This window comes from Meles meles, chromosome 7, assembly GCF_922984935.1.
Source record: "Meles meles chromosome 7, mMelMel3.1 paternal haplotype, whole genome shotgun sequence".
NCBI lineage: Eukaryota > Metazoa > Chordata > Mammalia > Carnivora > Mustelidae > Meles > Meles meles.
The window spans coordinates 49,880,517-49,908,497 of NC_060072.1; the positions used below are offsets into that span (position 1 = coordinate 49,880,517).

Genomic DNA, 27,981 nt, shown 5'->3' on the forward strand with positions numbered 1-27,981 from the left:
TCTCAATTAAAAGAACAGAAACAAATCCCACAATTTCTGATTTTAAAAATTTGGTATAACCATAAGCTACTTTTTTTTTTTTTTTTTAAGATTTTATTTATTTATTTGACAGAGAGAGAGAGAGATCACAAGTAGGCAGAGAGGCGGGCAGAGACAGGGGGAGAAGCAGGCTCCCTGATAAGCAAAGAGCCCAATGCGGGGCTTGATCCCAGGACCCTGAGATCATGACCTGAGCGAAGGCAGAGGCTTAACCCACTGAGCCACCCAGGCGCCCCCATAAGCTACTTCTTAAAAAACCGTGAGTGGGGCAAGGGATTACTGCAGATAACAACCAGTGAAGTCTCAAGACACTATGCTATATACCAAACTGTCAATTCTAGCCAAAGGCAAAAAAATCTGCTCCTCAGCCAGTATGGTTTTCTAGCACCTAACTGAAGATTTTAGTATTAGAACCAAGGTTTCCAAATGGAGACTCATTACCCTAGCAAAATGAATGTGGCAAACTTCAAAAAATGTTGGAAAGATATAAAATTCACTACATATTTTTTGCCCAGTAATTTTTACACTGCCACTACAGGCTACATTATTAAATAAAACCAAAAGACAACCATAAATACTTTTCCAAATTCTTTCAAGTCCTAACAATAAAAAGGAAACATTTCAAAATAAATATAAAGACCATATTTCGAAATATAAGATCACATCTACTTCAAATACTGCACTGGTTATCAGTTACTGTTTAATAAGAATTTATTCTAATCAAACATCTGAAACTAAAACTCATCCTGGCTATCAGTAAAATAACCCATTTCTCCTCACCCACCTACTCTAGATCTTAATTATTACTCTATTCTCAAGAGAAAATTTCACTTGAATATAGAGAGATCCTAAAAACTTACCTTCTCACAAATGACTCAAAGGCTTGAATGCAGTACTCTCTTAATTCATCATCATCTACATTACAAAATTTTACCACCAAAGGAATTATCTTCTCAAGGTATTCACCTAAGAAAAGCATATTCGATCTTAAAAACATTCTTTTTTTTTTTTAATTGAAGAAAATTTTGAAGTATTTAAACATTTCTTACCTATTCTATGACCAGCTTGCCTACTAATTGCAGCAATACATTGTATATAGGTTCTTGTTGTTGACATTGAATCATTTTTGGACAATTCTGACAACAGATGTTCAATAAGATCTACAAAAACTATATTTCCACAGCTCATAACCAGATGGCCAAGAGCAATAATGGTTCTTTTCCTCACTGCAAGTCTAGGGCTGGTCAACTGGGGGAGCAGACAGGTCAGAATTGAAGGATGGAAATTAACAAGAAGTCCTCCTTGCCTTAAAGTAAAATAAAAAAGAAAGAAAACCATAAATAAATTCAAGAGGTCTGAGCACTACTGAAATGTTCGGCCTCTGACCTCAATGTATTCAAAGAGTAAAAATTTAGATGACACTAATCTAAATTCAGAATTAGAATAAAACATTACTTTCTCTACCAACCCAACTGAAAAGTTAATAAGTAAATGCAGTTTTGAAATCTGTATCCCAAAATTCACTTCCAGAATCTAGAACCATATCCCCTTCTATAAGATATCCAACCAACAAGCTTGAGAATTCACCAAAAAAAACAACACTCTTGTCACTTTTCCAAGATCTTTAAAGTGTCTTCCCTATTAATAGCTTTTTCTCTATGACAGCTTTCTGGGAGTTCATAATCAAAACCTCAAATCTCAGAACCTCTTGACTACCCCCTCTTCCTATGGTCTTTCCTCAACGTATCTATGTACTAAGTTGCATTGATATTACTGGTCCAACTCTCTTCCAAATCATTTCACATGTGCAGTTTAAGCAGTCAAGAGTACTTAAACTTCTGTGTGCCAGGACCCTGCACCTGATCCAGTAACACATAAAACAAAAAAGTCTGAGTACTTACTACCTACGAAATTAAGTATAAATTCCTCACCATCTTCAGTATAAATTCCTCACCTTCTTCAACATGACCACAACCTATGAAAATGATTTTCTACTACTTTTCTATTCATTCTATGTATTCTGGAAAACGAGAATACAATGTTTCCCAACTCCAAAATGACTTATGCTGATATATTCTAAACCTGGGCATGTATACACCTGTGCCCTACCCATTCTTCAAAACTAAATTCAAATGTCATTCTTTCCATAACAAACTTCCATTTTAAATCCCAAAACACACCAAGAATCTCAGTATTTAGTTCCACTTTTGTTTTTCTCTCCTATAGCAAAATATAAGTTCTTGCGTGTACCAGGATGGTAGCGCTCACCTTCTATTGTAAATATGTACCACAGGAAGGTGCTTGACTATTTCCAAGCTGCAGTGACTTGGGCACAAGTGAAGGCACAACAATGAAGACGTAATGATTTCGAGAATTAGGGATACACTATAACTGACAGGTCTTTTAAGTTATTTTCCCCCTTGGAGTTGATTAGATCTTCCTATCTTTCCAAGTTTGACTTCCAGAGGAAAGCAATCAAGGAACAAATTATAAAGCCAAGCTCCATCCTCCCCAAACATACAGTATCATCATGTTTACTGAAATTTATGCCATTACTTTAACTGGAAAATTTGCTACTCCTACCAGCACATCTCTTATTTAATAGAGAAATCCCTGTTATCAAGATCTAAGAGTAAAACAAAACATAAAAACTATGCTGACATATTCAAATCACAAATTTTATTACTTTTCAAAACTACAAAAAATGCCTGCTATGCAATATTATGTGATAAATATAATTAGCTTATTTCTCCCCTCCCACATATTTATAAACAGCCACAATTTAAACATAGACAATTTCAGACCAAATTATATTTATCAAAAGGTGTTTTTAATAAATGCATATAATTTTTGTATTACAAATAATACAAATGCTAGGCATGTTTACCTGCTCAACATATCAGCCATAATATCCAAGGCTTCTAGCTGAACAGAAACATCTTCCTGCTTCGCTATTGCACTGGTAAGACGTCCAGTAATCTTTTTACATACATTAGCAGCTAATGCAGAGCCTGCATGAATAATAAACCAAGAATAATTTCAAGGCAGGTATAATGACTCTACCTTATATTCATGGTGCTTACCAGATAGTCAACAACTTTAAACAATTATAATTGAGACTGACTTAAGAGATCCATGTCAGAAAAGTAAGTATTTCAAAACGGGTTGTTTTTAGCCAAGTAATTTATTAGACATAAGCAGAAATAAGAGATAATAACTGCAGAAGGAGTACATGACACAGGCAAAACAATAATGATTCAATAGACTCTACTGGACCAGTATTCTATATACTGACATGACTGCCAACATGGAGCCAGTAGGAGCTATAGTGTTTGCACCTCTAGACTGGAAAACAGAAATGAATTTTCTTCTACTTGAATACTCTTTACTAGCAACCTAGACTTTTAAAAATTTCAGTGAATTAAAAAATAAATATATTCTGAGCTCTAACAACATGATCTCTTAAAAAAGAGAGAGAGCTGTAAACCTGTAAGATCCTTCCTATTCCAATCCAAAGACTCCAAAACTTCATTATGATGAACTAGAAATGCTGTTCCAGAGAACTCATAATTCAAGGTTATTCTATTTTGAAGTAGATTTGTCTTATTACTGGCAGGCAGGAGAAAAAATGAACAAGAAATTAATCTAAACGGTTAATAGAATTCTTGTTAGAACAGAAATGAGCTAAAAACAAACATGTTTCAATGAAAAGAAATGAGGAAAACATCAATATAACTAATACAATTACAAGAAATATTTTACAGAAATAGTAAGAGTAAAGTAACAGTGATAAGAAACAACTGAAAAAGCATCATCTTTCGATTAAAAGATAATGGAGGATTTGAATCTTCACCCAAATAGGTAATCACAACTTTGGGTGCATTAACCTAATCTCTCTGCATTTCAGTTCCCTCATCAATAAACTAGGAATATTATGACCCATATGGCTGATGTTTAGACTCACTGAAATAATACACACCAATCTAGCATGATGGCTAGCGTAACAGAAGATTAATAAATATTTGTTAAGGAAATGAGTAAAAACTACATACTTACACTACACTACTACCAGTCTACATCTCTCCATGAATTAGGTAATAATTTTACTTCAACTGTAGATAAGACCATCAACAACTTTAGCCTGCTGATTTTAGCCAACAGCTTGGTAGTTAAGATCAATTCTAAAACTTGCATTAACTAAGTATCTGTGTCAGATGCCAAACTCTAATTAATTAACAAATTCATTAACTGTCATTTAAAATTTTTTAAATTACCAAAGTAGCTACAGAGTCAGCCTTAATAAAGATACTAGTAAACTGGACTATTTCACAACTGTCTTAAAACAGAATTATGTTTCACACATCATAAATTCTGATGCAAAGCAAAATTAATACTGAAAATGGAGAGCTAATCAGAAATAACTCTAAGTTTTGGTTACCTTTTCCCTTAATGCACAGGCTAGCATTAACTCTGTTCTGTAGTCACGGTAAATACAACAATAAAAAATCTTGCTATTCCTACAAGATATTTAAATTCAGTCAAAATAATATTCATTTAAAAATGAAAATTGATTTTAAGCAAAAATAAGACTCCGGACATTTTCCCTCTTACTTGTTCAAAGAGATCCTTACAAAAATCCTCTGATAGACACTGCTCCCCTTCCCTGGCCAGGAGGAAGAAACAAATGAGAGGAAAAACAGCTCCAGGTAAAAAGGAACTAGGAAGAAAAAAGTGCTCTTGCTTACCACTGGAAGCTGGAGGAAGTTCTCCAATTACTGTTTTAAGGCCAATACTTGAAATATCTCGAAGTTGTTCCTTATCAGAAAGCATGTTAGTGCAGAGGGTATCTACAATTGTCTCTACTTGGTATTCTTTCACTTTACTCACTAAGGGACCAAGACTGTAATATAAAATAGAAAAAAAAATTAATTTACATTAAAAACAAAAACAAAAATAGACAAAAGCATTAATTTTTCTGCCTAGCAACTATCAACACAAAGTAAATACACTACGCCTGTATCATCCATTGTATATGAATAAGGGTTTAAAACAAATTTGGACTGATAAGCTCTGTGCAGTTGGTTTCCAGTTTCCCCACTGATATCCACCATGGTTTCATGAAACTTGAAATGCTATTACCCCTCCCAATCCTTCATATACACAAAACATTTTTTAGGATCCTATGGTTTACCTGAAACAGCAATTCCATCCAATAGATCACTTTGCCAACTCTGATCCTGCCTTCCTCCTATCATCTATCACCAACTCCACCTTGTGAACCTAAAGAATTCACATTCCTTCTATTTTCCTGTTTAAATTTTAAAAAGCATCAAACCACTGGTTACAAAAAGCAAACAAAATTAGTACTACTCTGTGTTCCCAAAGAACCTTGGATATTCTGTTCATATTAGTGTTTTATATTATTATTATAGGTTTGCATGAAGGTCCACTGATTGTTGACGGAGATAAGTTCTTCCTTCGTACCCTTCCCAAAGAATTTAGCACATAGATGCTTGGTACATGAATTTTCATTGAAGAGCCCTTTTATTTAAGACTATAGTGAATAAGAAAAGTAATGTCCCTACCTCCAAATATTTACCACTGGTTGATAAGGTTAAGAAGTTCATAAAGCTATTTTAGAAATGAAATGAAGACATGCACCACTCTGCACAATTTCTTTTTTAAAAACTCTTAAATTCTATATTAGTATTTACAGGACAGAAGACTGCACCTAAGGATATATTTTTAGGTACTTAGTTTATAGAATATTGTTAGAAAAGAGCATTTTAAATGGAAAGATCAGAGACCAGAATGAATGGACTGCATATAAAAAAATGAACGGGAAACAGCAGCAAAAATGAATTACTGGGTCTTCACGAAGATAAAAAGGTTTTGCACAACAAAGGAAGCAGTCGACAAAACCAAAAGACAACCCAAGGAATGGGAGAAGGTAAAAGAACTTATCATACTCAACACCCAAAAAGCCAAATAATCCTGTCAAGAACTGGGCAGAAGACATGAACAGACATTTCTGCAAAGAAGACCTACAAATGGCCAAAGACACATGAAAAAATGTTCAACATCACTTAGCATCAGGGAAATACAAATCAAAACCACAATCAGATGCCACATCACACCAGTCAGAATGGCTAAAATTAACAAGTCAGGAAACAACAAATGTTGCAAGGATGTAGAGAAAGGGGAACCTTCCTACACTGTTGGTGGGAATGCAAGCTGGTGCAGCCACTCTGGAAAACAGTATGGAGGTTCTTCAAGAAGTTAAAAATAGAGCTACACTACAATCCCACAACTGAACTACTCGATATTTACCCAAAGGATACAAACAGACACCTGCACCCCAATATTTATAGCAGCAATGTCCACAACAGCCAAACTATGTAAAGAGCCCAAATGTCCACCAACAGATGAATGGATAAAGATGTGGTATGTGTGTACACACACACACACAGGAATATTACTCAGCCATCAAAAAGCATGAAATGGCACCATTTACATTGATGTGATTGGAAACAGTGTATCATGGTAAGTGAAATAAGTCAATCAGAGACAATTATCATATGGTTTTACTCATATGCGGAACTTAAGAAACAAAACAGAGGATCATAGGCGAACGGGAGCAAAAATTAAGTAAGACAAAATCAGAGAGGGAGACAAACCATAAGAGATTCTTAACTATAAGAAACAAACAGGGTTGCTGGAGGGGAAGTGGGTGGGGGAATGTTAATGAGCACTGGGTGTTATATGCAACTGATGAATTACTGAACTCTACATCTCAAATTAATGATACACTATATGTTAAGTGAATTTAAATAAAATAAGATTAAAAAATGAGGATGAAAAGAACTGTTTGCACAAAAGGCATATAAAAGACAATAGGAAAGGTAGGCCCCTGGGACATTATGGAGAACCTTTAAAGTTAGGATGGCAAATTTAAATGTGATGTTGGTAAAACTGGGAGCCAATGCATTTTGTCAAACATAAGTGACATGACAAAAATAGTTTAACTGGACAAATGTCAGATCAACATTTATCAAATACAGATGTTCAATAAACTAACTGCTTGACTGGAGAAGCCACAGGCAGTGCAATTTGGGAAATTAAGAGAAGAAAGAAAAATAAAAAGGTTGGAGAAATCCAAGAATAATTCAATCCAAAATACAGCAGTGACAAAAGACATGGCATATGTGTAAAAACCTAACATGAAACAATGAAAAAACTGGAGTGAAAATAAAGGGGATTCTAAAACTGAATGTGAAGAGTTCTAGCTTCTGGTAATGGCAAAACAGCTCTTTGGACCCACCCTTCTGCAGATAAAGACTGTAAACTCTCTAAAACTGTATTTTAGAAAAACAGTAATTTGAATGCCAAATAATAATGTAACTAAAAACAGAGAAAGGTCTACCTAGAATTCCAAATCCAGTGAATTATCCCTTAAAAATGAAAATAAAGGGCACCTGGGTGGCTCAGTTGTTTAAACAACTGCCTTTGGCTCATGTCGTGATCCTGGAATCCTGGGATCGAGTCCTGCATCGGGCTCCCTGCTCAGCAGTGAGTTTACTCTCCCCTCTAGCGCCGCCCCCCATGCTCTCTCTCTCTCTCTCTCAAACAAATGAATAAAATCTTTAAAAAAAAAAAAAAAGACAATTTATGATAAAAACTGAAACTATATCACTACCGAATCTATACTGCAAGAATTGCCAAAGAAAGTTCTTTAGGCTAAAGAAAAAGTAAACGAGATGGCTACTTGGATTTACAAAGATCACCAGAAATGTAAATATGTGTACATAAAAGGCTTTAAGAGACTACATGGAGTGCCTGACTGACTCAATGGCAGAGTATGCAACTCTTGATCTCAGGGTTGTTAAGTTCAAGTCCCACGTTCGGTTTAGAGATTACTAATAAGTAAGTAAATAAGTACACTTAAAAAAATAAAAGACTATATGATTTTCCTTCCAACTATAAATAATACTGTATTACAGAATACATACACAAAAATATACCAAAAAACCCAGCATAAAGACAGGAAGAAAGTAAATGGAAAAATGCTGCAAGATTTATATAATTTGTATCAAGTGGTACAGTATTAACCTTCAGTAGACTGTCATAATTTTAAGATGCAATTTATAATCCCTAGCCTAGAGTGACAATTCAAAAAACACTAGGAGATAATATCTAAAAAGTCAACAGAGGATATCAAAATTAAATATAAAACAGATACCCAACCTTTTGGTTTCAGGAACCCTTTTAACACTTTAAAAATCAATGAAGACCCCAAAAACTTTTCTTTATGTGGGATCTATCTGTCACTACTTACCATATTAAAAATTAAAAGTGACAAAAATAAACCTATCACGTTAACATAAATATTTTTTTAAAAATTAATCTTTCTAAAAAAAGTGAGAAAAATAGCACTTATATCTATGTTTGCACTTCAAAAAAAACCTGGATTCTCATATTTGACTTTGTGTTCGATCTGTTGTGATGATCACATCATGCGGCCTCTGGAAAATTACACTGTGCACTTAGAAGAAAATGAGAGTCAAGGGGAAAAAATTATTCACATGATAAACTTTGACATTTTCAGGGTCACATGATGTTCCAGGGTCCCCCAAATCAAACTTTGGGAACTGTTGCTATAAAAGATTTGATTAACCCAAAAGAAGCCAGGTTGGGGGGGGCAGGGAACACATCAAGAGCAACAAAAGCAAAATGAAAATAAGAATGACACACCTAAATCCAACTGTACCAAATATTTATAATAAATGCCAATGAACTATATAAACACTCCTATTAAAGAGCAAAAATTATGAGACTGAATCAAAGCAAGAATTCACTATTCACTATCTGTAAGAAACATAATTTAAAAATAAACACACAGATTAAACTGAAAAATAAAAAAAGGTACACTATGCGAACACTAATCTTAAAAAAGGTGGGGTGACTTTTCCATACTAACAAAGAAAATATATTTGAAGATAAGGTATATTTAAAGAGAAACATTTTATACTCCTAAAAAGGTCAAACATCCGGAAGACATAAATGTGTATGCATTTAGTCATTAGGTTTTAAGATAAACGGAACAAAAACTGACATTATCAAAGAGAAAAACAGATAATTTGACAATCATAGTTGGAAAACTTAAACACTCCACTCTTCTGGGTATTTAATACCAAAAACATAAACAAAAAAAATCACAAAGAATATAAAATCTAAACTTTATCAGCTACCTTGACCTGACATTTCTAAAATATTATGCCCCTCTACCACAGAATATACTTTCTTCCAAGTATACATGGGACATTCATTCACCAAGATGTATCACAATGCTGATCCATAAAACAAATCCAAGTAGACAAAACAAACCAAAACAAACATCCTGAAATTTTAAAGAATATTGTTCTCTGAATAAAATGGAATTAGATTAGACAGCAATAAAAATAAACATCTAGGTATCTTCCAAATATTTGAAAATTACTTCTAAATAACCCAAGAATCAAAGGAAAATCACAACAAAATTAAAACTATTTCAACCCAGGGGCACCTGGCTGGCTCGCTCAGTGGGTGGAGCATGTAAATCCTGATCTCAGGGTTCTAGATTCAAGCCCACACTGTGTGTAGAGATTACCTGAATGATACCAGCAGAATTTGTAGAATGTAGCTCAAGAAGTAGTTAGAAAAAAATACATACCTTTAATTGTTTAAGAATTAGAAGAAAGTGAAGCATTACAATAAAAGAGAAATCAATGATATAAGGCAACAAACAACAGAGAAAATTAACAAACCTTAAAGTCAGTTCTTTGATAAACTGGTAAATCCCTAATTAGATGACTTGAGGGAAAAAGGAGAGAAAACACAAATTACCAAAATCAGGACTGAAAGAGGGGGATATTCACTGATGACCACTATTTAGGTAGAAAATCCTACCTACAAAATCTACCTACAAGAATCTACAAAAACTACTGTGACTAATAAATAAGTATGAGATACTATGGTTCACTGTTAAAAGACAATATTGTTAAGATGTTCTCTTCAAAAATCTCTATAGCTTCAACACTATCCCAATCAAAATTTGAGCAAGCTTATTTTTTTTAAAAAACTGAAATTGACAAACCGATTCTGAAATTTACAATGGATATACAAAAAACAAACAAAAAACTCTAAAAAAACAAAATTCTCTTGGGAAAGGAAGAATGAAGCTAGAGAACTTACACCACCTTACAACAGACTTGTATACATCTATACCAGGGGTTTTCAACAAAGGGCAATTTTTAAGCTCCAGTAGTTAGCTGGCAATGTCTGGAAACATTCTAGGTTGACACTCCTAGGAAAAGAAGGAATGCTACTAACAAATAGTAGCTAAAGGCCAAGATCCTACTAAACATCCTACAATACACAAAATACACAGGTAAGCTCCTCACAGGGAATTATCACCCCCGTAGAAGTCAACAGTGGCAAGGTTGTCTAATACACTACACTACACTACACCAATGCAACAGTTTTGTACTGGCATAAGAATGCACAAAAACACCAATGAAACACAAGAGAGTGAAGAAATAAGCCCACACTTTCTGTCTACTGATCTCTGGTATCAGTGCAATTCAATGGGAAAAGGATTTTTCAATAAATGGTGCTTCAATAATGAGATGTTCCCATGAAAAAACTGAACTCAATTCCTATTTCACAAAAATTAATTCAAGACAGATCACAAGACTAAAAGTAAAAGCTGAAACTGTAAGGCTTTTAGAAAAAAAAGGGAGGAAATTGTTATAACATAAGATAAACAAAGGCTTCTTAGGACATGGAAAGCAATTACCATAAAAGAAAAGCTGAAATTAATTTGTAAGATAATCAAATGAAACTAAATTTAAAACTAAATTTAAAAACTTAAGCTCATCAAATTGGGAGAAAATATTTATAAAATATATGTATCAAAGGGCCTATTCTGGACTATATGAAGAACTCCTACAATTTGATAATAAGAAAACCACCTCTGGGGTGCCTGGGTGGCTCAGTGGGTTAAAGCCTCTGCCTTCCGCTTGGGTCATGATCCCAGAATCCTGGGATCGAGCCCCACGTCCGGCTCTCTGCTCCACGGGGAGCCTGCTTCCTCCTCTCTCTCTGCCTGCCTCTCTGCTTAGTGGTGATTTCTCTCTGTCAAATAAATAAAATATTAAGAAAAAAAAAGCAGGGCAGTTTGCATTGCCCTTTCTTTAAAACTAAATTTAAAAACTTAAGCTCATCAAATTGGGAGAAAATATTTATAAAATATATGTATCAAAGGGCCTATTCTGGACTATATGAAGAACTCCTACAATTTGATAATAAGAAAACCACCTCTGGGGTGCCTGGGTGGCTCAATGGGTTAAAGTCTCTGCCTTAGGCTTGGGTCATGACCCTGGGGTCCTAGGATCAAGCCCCATATCAGGCTCTCTGCTCGGCGGGGAGCCTGCTTCTCCCCCTCTCTTTGCCTGCTTCTCTGCCTACTTGTGAACTCTGTCTGTCAAATAAATAAATAAAATCTTTTAAAAAAAAATAAGAAAACCACCGCACTTAAAAAAATTGGGAAAAGTCAAAAAAAAAAAAAAATCCAACAAACACACAAAAAAGCCTAGACATTACTAGTTATCAGAGATGTGTAAATTAAAACTACACCTATACACTTACTAAAATGGCTAAAATTAAAGAGTGACAAAACCAAGCATGGGTGAGAATGTGGCGACAACTGGTACTTTCATGTAAAATGATACAAATACTTGGGGGAACAATTTGGCAGTTTCTTAAAAATCTAAATGTAGGGGCGCCTGGGTGGCTCAGTTGGTTAAGCGACTGCCTTCAGCTCAGGTCATGATCCCAGAGTCCTGGGATCGAGTCCCGCATCAGGCTCCCTGCTCCTTGGAGAGTCTGCTTCTCCCTCTGACTTTCTCCCCTCTCATGCTCTCTCTCAAATAAATAAAATCTTAAAAAAAAAAAAAAATCTAAATGTAGAACAGCAAATCCATTCTTAGGTATTTATCCATTAAAAAAGACCATTTCCTAAAAAGAACTCATACAAGAAAGTTCATTATATCTCTATTCACAATAGCCAAACTCTAGAAAGAAACCAAATGTATCAACAGCCTGGTTATCGAGATGGCTACTAATCAATAACAGAAAGTCAAAAAATACTAATACACCCAACATGGATGAATCTCACAGATGTGATGAGTAGGACAGCTAGACACAAAAGAGAACATATTGTATTATTTCACTTATATGAAGTTCTAAAACTGGCAAAACTAATTTAAAGTGAACAGTGACCTTCAGTAAGGATGTTGTATGTGAGGTACGGATACCATTATATCTTTTCCAAATAGTTATCCAGTCCTTAAAAAAAAAAAAAAAAAAATCCAGGGCGCCTGGGTGGCTCAGTCAGTTAAGCGTCTGCCTTTGGCTCGGGTCATGATCCCAGGGGCCTGCTTCTCCCTCTACCTCTGCTTGCTGCTCTGCCTACTTGTGCTCTTTATCTCTCTGTTGAATAAATAATAAAACGCTTTAAAAAAAATCCAACTTTCTATCACATACTTTCTATTTTACTCCATTTGTCCATTAATGCCTCACTACTGCACTGCTTTGATTAGAGAAACATAATAGCCTCTTTTCATATCTAGTAGGGCTAAGCAACAACTCCAACTTCAGCAACTGTTACACTTTTTCAGTTTTCTTGACTATCTTGAGCAAACACCTGTCCTTCTCCCTCCCACCAAAATATACCTTAAAATCAACTTGTCTAGCTTGTGAAATAATTTTTTACAATTAAGTTAGCATTGAATTGGCTTGAAGAGAACCAATAACTTTGTTGATTTATCCAATCCAAGGACATGGAATGTCTTTCCATTTGTTCCAAGTACATTTTTTTAGGGGTCAAGAATATTTTAAAGTTCTCCTTAAGTTTTGAAAAAGATAAAATTGTAACCTTACCTACACCATTCAATACCCTCACTCAAGGTCATCATTGTAACATTTCTTGTTACATTTAATTCCTAGGCATTTTGTCTTTCTGTTGCTGTAGTAAGTGGACATTTGATTCCATGAGATCTTCCAACTGGTTATTATTTATAGGAGAACTACACATTTTTCTTCATTACCTTCCCATTCCATTACTTCACTGACTTCTTACTGTCCACATGAAATTTTTTTCTTGATTGACTTGATTATTCTCATGTACCTTTTCCAATTCTTATGCATATAATTTTATTCTCCCTTGTCCTATAGTGGCTAATACCTTCAAAAAGAATGTAGTGGAGGGGCGCCTGGGTGGTTCCGTCATTAAGCATCTGCCTTCAGCTCAAGCCGTGGTCCCAAGGTCCTGGGATTGAGCCCAGCATTGGTCTCCCCTGCTCGGCGGGAACCCTGCTTCTCCTTCTCCCATTCCCCCTGCTTGTGTTCCCTCTCTCGCTATCTCAGTCTCTCTCTAATAAATAAAAAAACAAATCTTAAAAAAAAAAAAAGAAGAATGTAGTGGAAACAGAAAACCATCCTTGATTTGTTCCTGACATAAGTGTAAAGGTATCTGGTAATTAGTGTAAAGGTATCTGGCTTTTGGGTTAAGGTATGTGTATGTACACCTGATGTTAAAAAAGTTCTTATCAACGCCGTTATTAAATGTTTCCCTTGAAACAGGTAGTGAATTCTCCCAAGTGAGATAAAGCATCCCTGAACTGTTCGTCACTCCAGTGACATACTGACTATGATGATGGTCTTTGGAAGGTGTTTCACTCCTAATTATACTAAGTAGCCTAAGTAAGTGTTGTGTTTTGGTGTTGGTTTGTTTTTGTTTTTTTTTAATCAAGCATCAATGTTGAATCTTAACAGTGCCTGGACAACTGTTTTTTCTTCCTCTTATCTACTAACATAATGAAATTTATTAACAAAGCACATAATACTGAACCGCCCTCATTCCTGGAATTAATCTCACTTGGTCATGGTATGTCACACTTACTTTACTGCTGGATTGTATCTGAACATTTAAGCGGTCTGTAATTTTCTTTTTCAATGTCAGGATATGTTATCAGTAATTGGTTTAAATAAAAGACTGGGAAGTTTTATGTACTGGAATAGTACTAGAACTCTCTGTACTGGAATTATCTGTTCTTTGAGGTTTCAAAGACATGTGTTAAAGACTTCTGGGCCTGAGTTTCTTTTGGGTGATGAGTTCTTTGACAATTTTCCCTATTTCCTGATAGGTTAGTTAGTAATTTATCTACTGTGATTTTCCCTCCTCCAAAAATCAGTTCTTGGGTTTTTATCTCCTCCTATATCACTTTTGTTTTTATCTTCATTCCTTTCTTCCCCCCAATCTGTTACATTTTAAGAATAAAAGGTCTTCGAAAGACCGAAAGTTCAGGTTCCTAATGAGAAGATTCCTACGCAAGTGAGTAAGACCTGTGTACCTCTCAACTCTCAATTTCGGACAAAGACTACCTTATATTAACCACTTTTAAAAGCTGGTAAATGTTCATCATATATTTTGAACAATATTTAATTTTATTAAGCACAGGCAAAAAAATTAAAAGATGAAAAGTAACTAAAGTAAAATTATACTCACTGCATTATTCTCCAACTTACCTTTTTAAGACTTATTTTAAACTTGCAAATGTCCCAAGTTAAACAAAATTGTACTGCATGTCTAGAAACTCTATACTGACCAATGATTTCTCACATTTTTATAGCAGGTATGTAAAAACTAAGCCTAAAACAAACTTAAAACCTTTGTAACAAAATGCAATGTTGGGTGCCTGGGTGGCTCAGTCAGTTGAGTATCTGCCTTCCGCTCAGGTCATGCTCCCAGAAAACTCTCTGCTCAGTGGGGAGTCTGCTTCTCCCTCTCCCTCCACCCTTCCCCACTCCTGCTTGTGTGTGCGTGTGCGCGTGCTCCCTCTCTCTCGAATAAATAAAATCTTTAAAAAAATTTTTTCTAAGTGCAATAAAGGAGTCATAATGAGGCAATGTTTTACTTAAATTGTTGCCTAATTATTACAGAACATACAAAATGATATAAAATTCCAGTGTCTGTTATATAAAACTAAAGGCTATACTTTCTAATAACTTACTATGTAAACTGTTAACGTTTTCTAGTATTTGATACATATAAATGAAATAATCCATTAACATAATTTACTGAGAGCTCAAATTCTGTACCCTATTACTAAAAATAGTCAAACTGTCAATACCAAGTCTAATAATATTCTCCTACTGCACTATACACAAAGACAATTGGAATTCCCACCATTTGTAGGAAAAATTCTTTGTTAACTGCTATATCATCGGTCTGAATTTGTGCTAACTATGGTTTTAAATGCTGCTGTTCTTTATAAAGTCTTACTATTTCTTACTTCCCTTGATCACTGGTTCTTAAATTTTCATACAGAAATGGATAAGGCAGGTAGGCCTTCTAACTGACCTAAAAAAAATCGGGTCAAACAAGTGAGACAATCACTCTGTCTGCAGTTTCCATTACGTATTTCATATAAATCAAAATACCATAAAAGACTTTAAGAAATGTATGGGACATCTGGGTGGCTCAGATGGTTAAGCATCTGCCTTTGGCTCAGGTCATGATCCCAGCATCCTGGAAGTCCTGCATCGGGCTCCTTCCTCAGTGGGGAGCCTGCTTCTCCCTCTCCCTCTACTGTTCCCTTTCTCCCTCTACTGTTTCACCTGCTGTGTTCTCTTGCTCTATCAAATAAATAAATAAAATCCTTAAAGGAAAAAAAAAAACTTTGAGAAGTGCATGATATGTACCATATACAAACATTAAACATTCACCACTCATCCATAAATTCTAAAGAAAATTCTGGAAAGACATAGTACAAGACTAAAATAATTTACCAATTATTACAGAGTCTTTTAATGGGGCTGGTAAGGGTAGGAAGCAAATAAAAAACACTTACCATTTGACAGCTAAATTCTGTACCTCTCCATTTTTATCTTCCAGTAACTTTAAAATCATTTTCACTACTTTCCTTTCACTGTCATCATCCAACTTGATGGAATCTTTCTGCAGTTCTGTCATCAAATCATTTGTAGCCATAAACCTATCAAAAAATTAAATTTGTTGATAATTTAAATTTTTTAAGCATAAAGATCATATCTTTCAAATCTAATGCTATCATCCTTACCTAACTATCTTAAGTCCTAACAAACTCTTTTAAATAAGGTACCATCACTTTAAATTATCTTCCCTAGGTCAGTTCTATTTTAAGTTACTGATAGGATCTACCATGAGTGCTCTTTCATTTTCTTAATTTTCATTTTCATAATTAATTGTATCACTGCTTTTAAGAGGAGAAAAACTCTTTACCTTTTCCTTTGCATGTGATTTGAATTTTATCTAAAAAGTCTTTAACTACAAACATAATATCTTCCTATATAATATTCTCTATTGGATTGATGGGCAGGGGTCACATATTAAAAAATTACTGGGAAATTTCCAAAATACAAATGATCACTTCCACTCCAACTCCCATCACAAGGTTTATCAGGTGTATTTTCAAAATGGTGAAGAGGCAATTCTAGAACGTTGTTCCATCTGACATGCAGCCCCCTCCCCTTAAGAACTACTGCCAAAGACAAGTTTAATACTGAATAAATAGCCTAACAAAAAAACCCAGAGTGATCAACTGTCTAAACTCAGCTTTAAATGAAAGGGTTGAATACGAAACAAAAATAAGGTAAATAGACTCTCATTTTTTTCTCATAAACCTCACTAGCCAATTCATTGTTTTAAAAGTAATTTCTCTCACAGACCTGTACCTCTGGGGATAAAAATACATTATATGTTTATAAAAAAATAAGAAATAAAAAATTAAAAAAATAAAAGTAATTTCTCAAGAGTAACAGATATTCACACTGAAATAAAGCCCCGTCAATCTGTCTGAAGGCCGAATGAATTTTCCCCCTAATTCTGGCTCTTCTCTACCTTGAAATAACCTAACTGCAGTAACAAATACTTAAATGCCTTTTTCATGTATCTGAACCAGATCAAGTTTGAGTAAAAGTGTACTATTTACATTACATATAGAAATGTCAAAATCTGTGTTTTCAATTAAATCAATTAATCAATTAAAAACACTAACTACTGGAACCGAAATGATAAACAGCTATGCAGATAGTCTGGCAATACAGGCAATAAACTATGTGGTAAAGACTGGCAAAACAATTTATTAATTTAGCAATTCACTATTTGTTATTTAAAGAGTTAATATGTTCATTTAATGTTAATTTGATGAAGTTTTAAACTACAATGCAAGCACAATTCCTACCAAGTTTTGTGAAACAGCTTATGAAGTCTGTGTTCAAATTGGGATTATAACAAGGTAAAGTAAGTATGTACTTCTTTTAAAATGAACACAGCTGTAATTGATAGCCCCTCCCCATTTTATATGATGACAAATGAAATTAAAACCACACAATATTCTAGAAAAAAAAACAAAAAACTGAGTAATAACACACTAATGCAGGAATTCTACATACAAAGCATTAAAAATGGCCATTTTACTTCCATAAAAATCATGAAATAAAACCATAGTAGTTAGGACCTCTAAAGACCCCTGAAATGCTCATCATCTGGTTGAAGAGAACATGGCCATTAATTTAGGTAAAAAGGCAAATAATCCCAATGCAAAAAGTTGTTTTATGGTTCTGAAGGGAGTCTACTGGTAAACAGATTCTTTCCTTTATTTGCCACTTATTTATTCATTGTCTATTATGCTACAAAGGCTGGACTATGAGTGAGCAAAGGATAGATAAAAAGTAAATAAACCTTGGCTCCTGACCTCAGAGAAGTCTACTGATTTTCAAAAATCTAGGATTAATACAAAACCACAAGATATCACCTCACACTAGTCGGATTGGCTAGCATCAAAAATACAAGAAATAACAAGCATTGGCAAAGATGTGGACAAAGGGGAAACCCTGTTCCCTGTGGGTAACATGCAAAATGGTACAGCCACTGTGGAAAATGGCATGGATGTTCCTCAAAAAATTAAAAATATGAATATCGTACAATCTAGTAATTCCACTGCTAGGTATCTACCAAAACCAAAAACAAAACACTGATTCAAAAAAGATACATGCACCCCTATGTTTACAAGAGCCAACATATGGAAGCAACCTAAGTGTCCTCTGACAGATAAATGGATTAAAGAACAATGGAATATTTTATGGAATAGCCACAAAAAAAGGATGAAATATTGCCACTCTCAACAATATGCATGGATGGGCCTAAGGGGTATTAAAGGGGATTAAAAGGCACAAACTTCCAGTTATAAAATAAATGGCAGGGATGAAAAGTAAAGCACAGGGAATATAGCCACTAATACTGTAATAATGTTGTATGGAGACTACACTTAGCATGATGAGGACTGTGTAATGTAGAGAATTAGAACTGTCAAATCATTGTTGTACACCTGAAACTAATATAACGTTGTATATCAACTATACTTCCATGTGTTTTTAACAAATCGATGACTAACAGTTAAAAATTTGTGAAAGCTGAAATGAATCCCAGTAATATCAGTAATAGGTGATATTTTTAAAAATCAGAAAAAATGGATTGAGATAGTATGAAGTTATACTAAGAGTTACTTTTTAATGGTGACCCCCAACCAGAAAGTTCTAAGAATTTCTTCCTTCTTTAATTTGATATAAAAATTTGCACTATAAATCATCCTGTAAAGAAGTTGTTTAACCAGATAAAAAGCTGTTCATGGCAGGTTCAAAACCCAATTTGTAAAATGTCTCTTAAGCACATAATAATGTTCTAGGCATGGCGCTAAGACCTAAGATGATAAAACAGACCCAGTCCCTTCCTCCTCATCTTTTCACTTACTACGGCAGACAGGCAGGTACATGGACAAATCTCAATCTTACAGATTTTTAAAAATACTCAAGGACATTTGACACTGATCACACCAAAGAACTGACAATTAGTTTGGATTTCAAAAGATTAACAGGGGTGTGCCTGGGGAAAGCTGGTTTGGAATTTTAAATTTTTATTTTTGTCTGTGTTGGGGTGGGGGTAGTGGCAGCAGCAATAGTGCTGAGGGACTAACACTTTCGAGTGAAAGGCTAAGAAGCAGTTAAGTGTGTTGGGGCGCCTGGGTGGCTCAGCGGGTTAAAAGCCTCTGCCTTCAGCTCAGGTCATGGGAACCCAGAGTCCTGGGATGGAGCCCCACGTTGGGCTCTCTGCTCAGCGGGGAGTCTGCTTCCTCCTCTCTCTGCCTGCCTCTGCCTACTTGTGATCTCTGTCAAATAAATAAATTTTTTAAAAAATTAAAAAAAAAAAGCAGTTAAGTGTGGCTGGGACAGAGGCAGGTAGAAAGAAACCTAACAAGAAGATGGAAATGTAGACTGATGTCAAGATAAGAAAGATCTGATATACTCACTGACTATGTAATGAGAACCTATTATCTATGTATCAGGTACTATGCTCAACCCTGTATAAACAAGAGCTTACAATACAATCATAGAGACATATTAGTTTTAAAAACTACATATAAGGGTTAATGATATATGTAATTATGAACAGAGATAAATGCTAGGAAGGGAAGGAAAGGAATAGGGCACAAAGAATACTCAAAGGTTTAATAAAGTAACCTGATGTAGGTTGCACTAAGTGTCGTGCATCAGGAAAGACTGAACTCTGAAGCATAGGCAGGAATTTGCAGGGGGTGGGGGTGGGGAATGACAGACATGTAAGCAAGGGCAAGAGATTGAAGAGAGCTGGGGGTCTTATTAGGATTTGTCTTTATTCTAAGAGCAATGGGAGGCTACTGAAAAGCATCTAGGTCAGAGATGCGCAGTATACTGAAGTGATCAAATGTGTATTTTCAGAAACGTTACTCCAGCAACAGTATAGTCAGAGTGTAGAGAGAACCAATCTTCATTTACCCAAAATGAATGGGGAAAGTTAGGAGAATTACTGTAGCAGTTTAAGTGAGAAATGATGGTAGCTACAATTAGGATTATGACAGTCTATGGAGGGAGAAAACTGGACATACAATCAATTCTTACATTACTAGCAGAGTAAATGCCTTCTTGTTTCAGCTCACATACCATAAAAAGTATCCTCTATCTAGTGCCATATCTTTCACGTTTGTGCTTTTTGTTGGCAGTTAATTTTGCTGTTGAAAATGAGCCCCAAGCACAGTGTAGTGCTGTCTAGTACTCCTTGCTACAAATAAGCTGTGTCTTTAAAAAAAAAAAAAAAATACATGTATTAGACAAGCTTTTCTCAGGCATGAAGTGATAGCGCTACTGGCCGTGAGCACAATGTGAATGAATCAACATTAAATAAGGTTGTCTTTAAGCAGAAATAAACATAAAACAAGGTTATGAACTGATCAACTATGAAGCTGTGACTAGAGGCTCACAGGGGTTTATACAGAGTTTTATACAAGGATTAAGAGCCTACCACCATATTTCCCCTAGAAGTAATGGCTCAGTATCACTAATTCAATGTTCATGGTAACTTGATAGTACTACCTATGGAGAATAATAAGAACCAACTATTTGACTTTTAAAAGGTTAAAGTAAGTCTTTGAAATTGATTAGATATGGGGATGGGATGGGATAAGCTAGAAAATGGACAAAGAAGTAGGAGGAAAACCACAGGACTCGGATGTTATAGTCAGGTATGTATGTATCTCTTCCTGAGAGTCTTACTGTTACCGAGCCGCCATTGTCACATCAGATGGTTCAACCACTCACAAGAAGAGAAAGGATTAATAAAGCTGGCTCAACTACAGACTACACGGAATGGCCATGCCTCTGATCCTACTCAACAAAGTCTCAGCAACAGTGAAGATGCAGACATCATAAATCAATGATGCCCTGCAGCCCAACTCCATCGGCCGCTGGTCAAAAGGGAGGACTACAAAAAGGGAAAAAACAAAAACAAAAACAAAAAACAGTAGCCCTACAGTCCAGGAACTGATATGAGGCTCATACCTATATCTGAATGTTACTCCAAACTGATCTGATGCTTACAAAGAAAGTGTATTGTTTTCCTAGACATCAACAACCTCACAGAACAGCCATTTCAGACAAGTTCACTTAACACAAAATACCAAACACATCTTCCTCTCTACCTCATCAAGTGACTGCTACTTCTTCACCAATTACAGCTTTTCCTCTGCTTTAGTCTTGCCCTCCTCGTATTAAGATGTCAAACGATGGAACTGTCCCAACTTTCCAACAATCCAGTGTGGAACTCTGCTTCCTTAGAGCCTTCCCAAAATTACCCAAATGAATGGGTCCTAACACTCTTGAACTGAAACTGCCCATCGCTGTGTTCTCCCTCCTGCTATGGTAATAAACCTGATCTGTGACAAGGATGCCTATTTTAGAGAATTTCAGGAAGGAAAGAGTGATAAACAATGTTTGTCTATCAAATAGGTAAGCAAAGAAAATATCTACTAAATTACTTACACAGAGCTTGTTAGAAACTTGGGGAAGAGTAATTTTAGTGCTCTTAGTGGGCAACAGCTAAGAAGTTTAGTTTATCTTGTAGTCAAGGGGAATTAGTGAGGAAGGCAATGATCAGCTGTGGTATTTAGAAAGAAAATTCTAATGGAAGAGTTACCAAAAGACTGGATTAGAAAGAAGCCTGAGACAGGAAGACTAATTTTGAGAAATACTAATCAGGAAATTAAATGAGAGAGAAAAAGGTAGAAAGGTGACATCGAGGTTTTTCCAACTGGGACATTTGGTACATGGAAATACAATGAGACAAAATAGGAAAAAAAAAAAAAAAAAGGCTTAAGGTGGGAGAGCAGAAAGTTAAAATGCTAACTTTCAAGCTTCTATGGCAGTCGCAGGTGGGCATAACCTACAGACAGTGCCATCTCACGTATTCAATAAATAGTCCGGGAGTACCATCATGAGGAACTGTGCTAAGCTTTGCAAACAGTTATGAACAAGACAGTCACAGGACAGAATTTATACACCTGGCTTATTCTACTGGACTGAAAGTTCCTTGAGGGGAGAACTTATTCATCTTTAGTAAATCCAATGTAGAGATGTGCAGAAACAATGGCAGAAATAGATACCTTGTATTGCACAATGAGCAGTCTCACAACCCTTCCCCTCATACACAAGCACAATTTTACCCATTACTAACAGAAATCTAAGTGATTAAGAGCCAACTGCACCATCCAGTGATTTCATTATCTTTCAAGGACTCATACACACACCACCACTATCTCATTTTTTTCTCATTTATTTCCTTGGAGTATTAATTTAGGAGGGTCTTAATATTGTTCATGTAAGTAAAATTAACTTTTAGTCCTCTTCTTTCCAGTTTCCTCAATGAAGTCTACTTTTCAATGGTGAGCCTTCATCATTGCTGATAATCAGTGTTAGCAGTACAGCTTTATCAGGAAAAATCAGGTAAGTGAAATCCAGTAACTTACCGCCATCAACCTGCAAAGTACCTAAAAGGTACCCAGAAATCACCTTCTTAAAAACTCTACAAATCGATTTCCTCTGATTAAAACTTACTTTTCTTCAAGCACAGGTAGTACAGAGAAATTCGCTAGTATTTATTGTTACATTATTATAAATACCCATATATTACTTTCAGCTATGTTATAGGATCCTGAAGTCCCTTCCAGCTCTGAAAGTGAATTCCATATGAAGCCTGAGATTTTTTTTATTAGCATTTATAGTTTCCAAGAAGAAAATACCTAATATCCAAAATACATACATACGTAAATTTGGTAACATAAACCATTATCAAGCTAGGAAATTCTGCAATGTAGTAATTATTTTAAGGCTGTATCAAATGGTATTTTTAAAAAAAGACTGACAGATTTTTACAATGGTTTCTGGAAGAAATTTCTCAAAATCGTTACATGTTTTTCTCTTAACTCTGTAATTAAAATCCAACTAAAACTATCACCTGAGAATCCACAAGTCCAAAAGAGTGGAGGACTCAGTTTGGTAAAACAAGTTCCCTGCCCTCAAGCAGTTCCCTAAACAATACCCCAGCTCCAGTCAAGATTATCTACTTGTATAGTGACCTTTCACACTTGGGCTCATTTTCTCTACCTACAATTTCAAGACCTAACTCACATGACTCCACCAACATGAATCTCCTTGCTATTATCTTCCTCTACCACTTAAGGCTGAGAACTACATATTGCTCTGGGTTATCTTTTTGTAAAAGTGTCTTAACTATTCAACAGGTATGTAAATATTACTAAGGGCAAGCACTAGATCTTAAAACATTCCGCAGTCCCTCTCAGGGAATTACTTAAAGTGTCTTCTAGCACAAAATACTCCATAAGCCTGAGAGGGAACTGAAATTTAAGTTTAGTCTTAATGTCCCCTAGTCAAAACCCTGGAGAAGTAACATAACACAGTAGCTAAGAGTTCAAGCTCTGTGGGCACCTAGGTGGCTCAGTGGGTTAAGCCTCTGCCTTTTGGCTCAGGTCATGATCTCAGGGCCCTGGGATCCAGCCCCACATCAGGCTCTCTGATCAGCAGGGAGCCTGCTTCCCCCTCTTTCTCTCTGCCTGCCTCTGCCTACTTATGATCTTTGTTAAATAAATAAAATCTTAAAAAAAAAAAAGGTTCATGCTCTGGGGGTTGGGATTGGAGTTGGGGGTGGTCTGGAAACCCCAGATCTAATGTCTAACTCACCCTGGACAAGTATTTAATGAACACCATCACACCTGAGTTTCCTGGACTGGAATAGAGATTGTTAGTATCCACTTTATTAGAGTTATAAGGATAAACAGGATCCAGTATATCAAGCTGACAGTAAGCATTAATGTTAACTACTATGTAGATAAAGATAGAACAGCGGTAAATTTTCTTCAGCTCCTTAGTCCTTGGAATACTTAAATTCAATTGGCGGTGAAACATATGAGTAAAACTTTAGTTATCACAACCCAATTTTCAATATTAATATTCATAAATAGAGCATTCACATGGTTTATGCACATTAAAGTTTTCATTCTGGTATCCACAGAATGACCTACCTACTAGTAGTAAACCTTAAAAATACTGCCTTCAAAGAGTGCAGAATACTGAAACATGAAAGAAAAAGGACATCAGATGTCCCCCACCAATAAATTGAACCCATGATTTAAATCCTACAAAATGATTCTTTTAAAAATGCTAACATCTGAAAAATTTTTAGCCTGTACCCATTTCTTTACTTTCTTTATATGAATGGACTATTTAGTTATTCAGACACCTAAAATTTCAGGCCTATAAGGGACCTTTTGTAATCACCCAAGTACAAGTTTCTCAAAGTAAAAATTTAGTCCCAGATTAAGTAGTCTCCCCAAGATCTCAGAGACAGTTCCCAAGAAAGAATCCTACTAGACTAGAACATATGACTAGAGCCCATATTTTGTGACCAGTAGGTCATAGTTTCTTTGGCGTCTAGCATGAGAGGAATAATTTTTTTTTCCTTTTAGATATATTACTGATTTTGTCTGCCCTTAGCACAAGTAGAGTGGTTTGCACTAGATATCCTATAATATGAACTCTGTCCTCAAGATCTTTGTTAGTGGCTATTTTAAAACACATAGCAACTAACTGATATTTACACCAAAATAAACAAATTCCAAACGAGAAAGTAGAAGGGATAATTTTAAAATAGAACATATATATTCAAATAAATGCCTATACTAAAATTATACAGAAAAATATTCAAATACTTGATTTTAAATGCTCACTATTTTAGTTAATCTCTATCTGTAACTTAATATAGAGTACTTTAGTTTCAAAGACTTGTTTGTTAACTGGATGGCTTCAGCATATTACAAGTCTTTAAAACACAGTTAATAAAAATACCTTAAAAATGCCAAATAGCTGGAAGTCACAGTTCATACACTTATCTTCTTTATCAGCTATTAGAAATATATCAATATTACATTTTTAGAACAATCTTCCCAGCAATGTTTTGATTTACTCTAGTTGAACCTGGTAGATAATTCTTATCAAGTTCAACACTGACTACAGCTTAACATCAAAGCATTATTTCTTTCATATAATTTATTTAAAAAAGAAAAAAAATCACGTATAGATCATCTTTACAAGAAATTAAGTAGCTTGAGTCAAAAATCACATATGCAGTATAAACAGGGCTTGATTTGTTTATTCTAAGCATATTACCCATACACAAGTCTACCCAGTTGAACATAATCATGCTATTACAGTATTACAGCAAAGTGGTATCTTTAGTATGAAACTAAATACAATCAGAACGGTATTTAGTACTTTTACAGAATGAGCCAAATTGACAGAAATGGGGGGGGGATCACACCACACATTCTACATAGCTGAAAGTTCATATATATGTGTATATATTCCACTCAAATGTGTATTTAAATTTCAGTGTTCTGCACTGGGAGCAACCGAAGCTCCAAAGTAAACTGCATTCTAATCCTTAAAAAACACACAAACAAAAACAAAAGCAAAACTTTTATTTCCTCCAATAAACCTTGATTTTGATCTACACAAATCTAAAATGCCAAAATAACCAAAGAGCCATGTCTCTTCCAAAAAGTCACAACACTAAAATTTTTCATATTAGCAAATTGGATTTTAAAATTTTCAAATGCAATAATTAATAACCTCCTAGGTAGCAAAACTTCTTAAAAATCATTTCTGGCTTTGAAGTCGCAGAACCAAAACTGTATTTCACTAGCCATGTGAATACATTGACACATCAATTTAGTTAGGAATATGATCATTACAGTTTTCATGCTTCTCCTTTCACATATAGGAAAATCCCTTCCTGGCAGATGTGGTCTGGGCATTTTCAGGTATTCAGGTATTAAGGGGAACTGTACATATATACACAAATAAAACAAAATAAAATAGGCTTCAGCTTCAATTTTAATTGAAGATATCTGTTCTTTCCTTTAAAATCCTCACAAAATACAACCACCAAGCCTTAAAGAACAAAGCAAATATCAAAGAAATAAAAAAGCTTTTTTAGATTGGGAGCTTATTTATTTTGTGATGGGACAGAAGGTGGGAAAGGAATGTAACCACCACTGTAGCACCAAAAAAAAAAAAAAAAAGAGAGAGAGAGAGAGAGAGATGGAGAGAGAGAGGCGAAGATAATCCGTAAAAATATAACAATTCTTCAATATACATATTACCAAGGTTTGGAACAGTCTAGTACTAGAGTAATATGTACTCTAGTACATATTACCAAGGTTTGGAACAGTACTAGTCTCCAGAACAGAATTGCCATAATAAAGCCTCATATTCACCACCCTCATTTTTGAAAACTTCCATCAGTAAGATCCATTTGCTTGCTTTACGTTTAAGGTCCAGGAATTCACCGTTCTGGCAGCAGTTTTGGATATAAGGAAATGAGAAAGAAACCCCGAATTTCTGCTTAGTTTTCACCTGACAAGGAAAAATGACAGAGATGCGGGCGGGAAAACCCTGCGAGTCAAGTTTCCTCATCCTGGCTCCCTCCCCACCCCACCCCACCCCACCCCACCCCACCCCCTTCTTCCCACCTTCACGAAAGGAATTGTCCAAAGAAAAAGTTTATAACACAATCCGTGGAAAGCTCAAATAAAGCAGATCATTCAAGCTGAATGCACCTAGGCCCACTCCATCTGCGGGAAAAGAGGCGGCAGCTGGGGCCCGGAGAGGGCAGCAAGCCCCAGCCCTAGCCAGGAGGGCGGCCTAGCGCTAAAGGCGGGCTGGCCGGTAGGCCCGGGCCTCCTGGTCTCCAAGCCTAGAGCAACTCCCCTCCCCACGACGGTGGGTGATTCTGCCCCTTCACACACCTGGGACACGAAAACCACGTCTCGGGACTGGGGGTGGGGAGCAGGGAATGCAGTGGAGGCGCCTGGGGACGCAGAAGGGGCCTCGGACCCGCAGCGGGCAACGGCCTAGAGGAACGAATGGGAGCGGGGGGCGGGGAGGGGGTTGGAAGGTGGGAGAAAAAGGAACCTGGGGGGATTAGGGAACGGGTGGTGGACCGGAGAGCTCGGGAAAGCTCATAAACCGGCTAAGGCCAAAGGGGTGGGGCAAGGCCCGTGTGAGGGCCAGGGCCGCGGAGAGGGGACCCCAAGGTGGGTTTACGGTCGGATTTCGGCCTCACCTGAAGTCCTTGTCGCTGGATGTCATTTTTTCCAGCAAATTGGAAATGTGGTACGAGGCGCTCGCCATGTTGACGGCCTCGATCCCGCCCGCTGGCGTTGCTGGTGCTGCTGCCCGCTGCCGCCGCCGCTGTTGCTGGGGCTCCTCCTCTAGCTCGCGGCGGCTCCCGCTTCCAGGGTCGCAGCGCGACGCCGACGCTGACTAGGGAGGCGCCTCGACGGGCTGCCCCCTCCTCGGAGAGGCGTGGGCCTGTCCTGGAGGAAGCAGAGGCTACGGGGTTGGCCTAACGACGGCGCCGCTCGCTGGGAACCGAGCTCATGGGCAGCGAGGAGTACAGCAGGGCCTCTCCGGGGAGCCAGACACCTCCACTCGGGTCGGTCTCGCTGCCACTCTCACCGCACTCGCTCCCTCGGGCAAGAGGCCAAAACCCGCCTCCTTCGCTCCGGGGGCGGGGGCGACAAACGCGGGACGCCACGGAGAGCCGAGGTCAGGGTTCATGGAGGTCTCCCCACGCACGCGATTGAGACGCTAGTTAAAAGGTAATTCTGTTGGCCGAAGCCTCCGTCAGTCTTCGCGTGAACCGCCTTCAGGAGGCATGACAACGACCGAAAGGATTTGTTCTCGCGAGACTTGAAAGCGACGGTTAAAGGACGGGGGATGGGGGAAACAAGCGTGCTGTAATCTGAGAATAACTTGCTTTTTTCCCGTATGACAGTAAACGAAAGGCTTACGATTTTTAAGGGGTAGAACGCCAGGGAGTAATGCTAGTTAAGGGGTAGCGTGGGGACCAACATAAGA

At 36.6% G+C, this 27,981-nt stretch overlaps 1 protein-coding gene across 1 annotated transcript in view; it reads right to left on the reverse strand.

Annotated features, from left to right (window-relative positions):
• Nucleotides 1-27,679, reverse strand: part of CAND1 (cullin associated and neddylation dissociated 1) — a 41,690-nt gene extending 14,011 nt beyond the window's left edge. The window contains exons 1-6 of the mRNA XM_046012240.1: nucleotides 27,185-27,679; nucleotides 15,990-16,133; nucleotides 4,785-4,939; nucleotides 2,927-3,050; nucleotides 1,089-1,345; nucleotides 900-1,005 (exon numbers count right to left, since the gene is read on the reverse strand). Coding sequence (XP_045868196.1) covers nucleotides 900-1,005; nucleotides 1,089-1,345; nucleotides 2,927-3,050; nucleotides 4,785-4,939; nucleotides 15,990-16,133; nucleotides 27,185-27,252 — 854 coding nt within the window. The 5' untranslated portion in view covers nucleotides 27,253-27,679. The remainder of the gene's footprint in view (nucleotides 1-899; nucleotides 1,006-1,088; nucleotides 1,346-2,926; nucleotides 3,051-4,784; nucleotides 4,940-15,989; nucleotides 16,134-27,184) is intronic.
• Nucleotides 27,680-27,981: the final 302 nt, after the last annotated feature.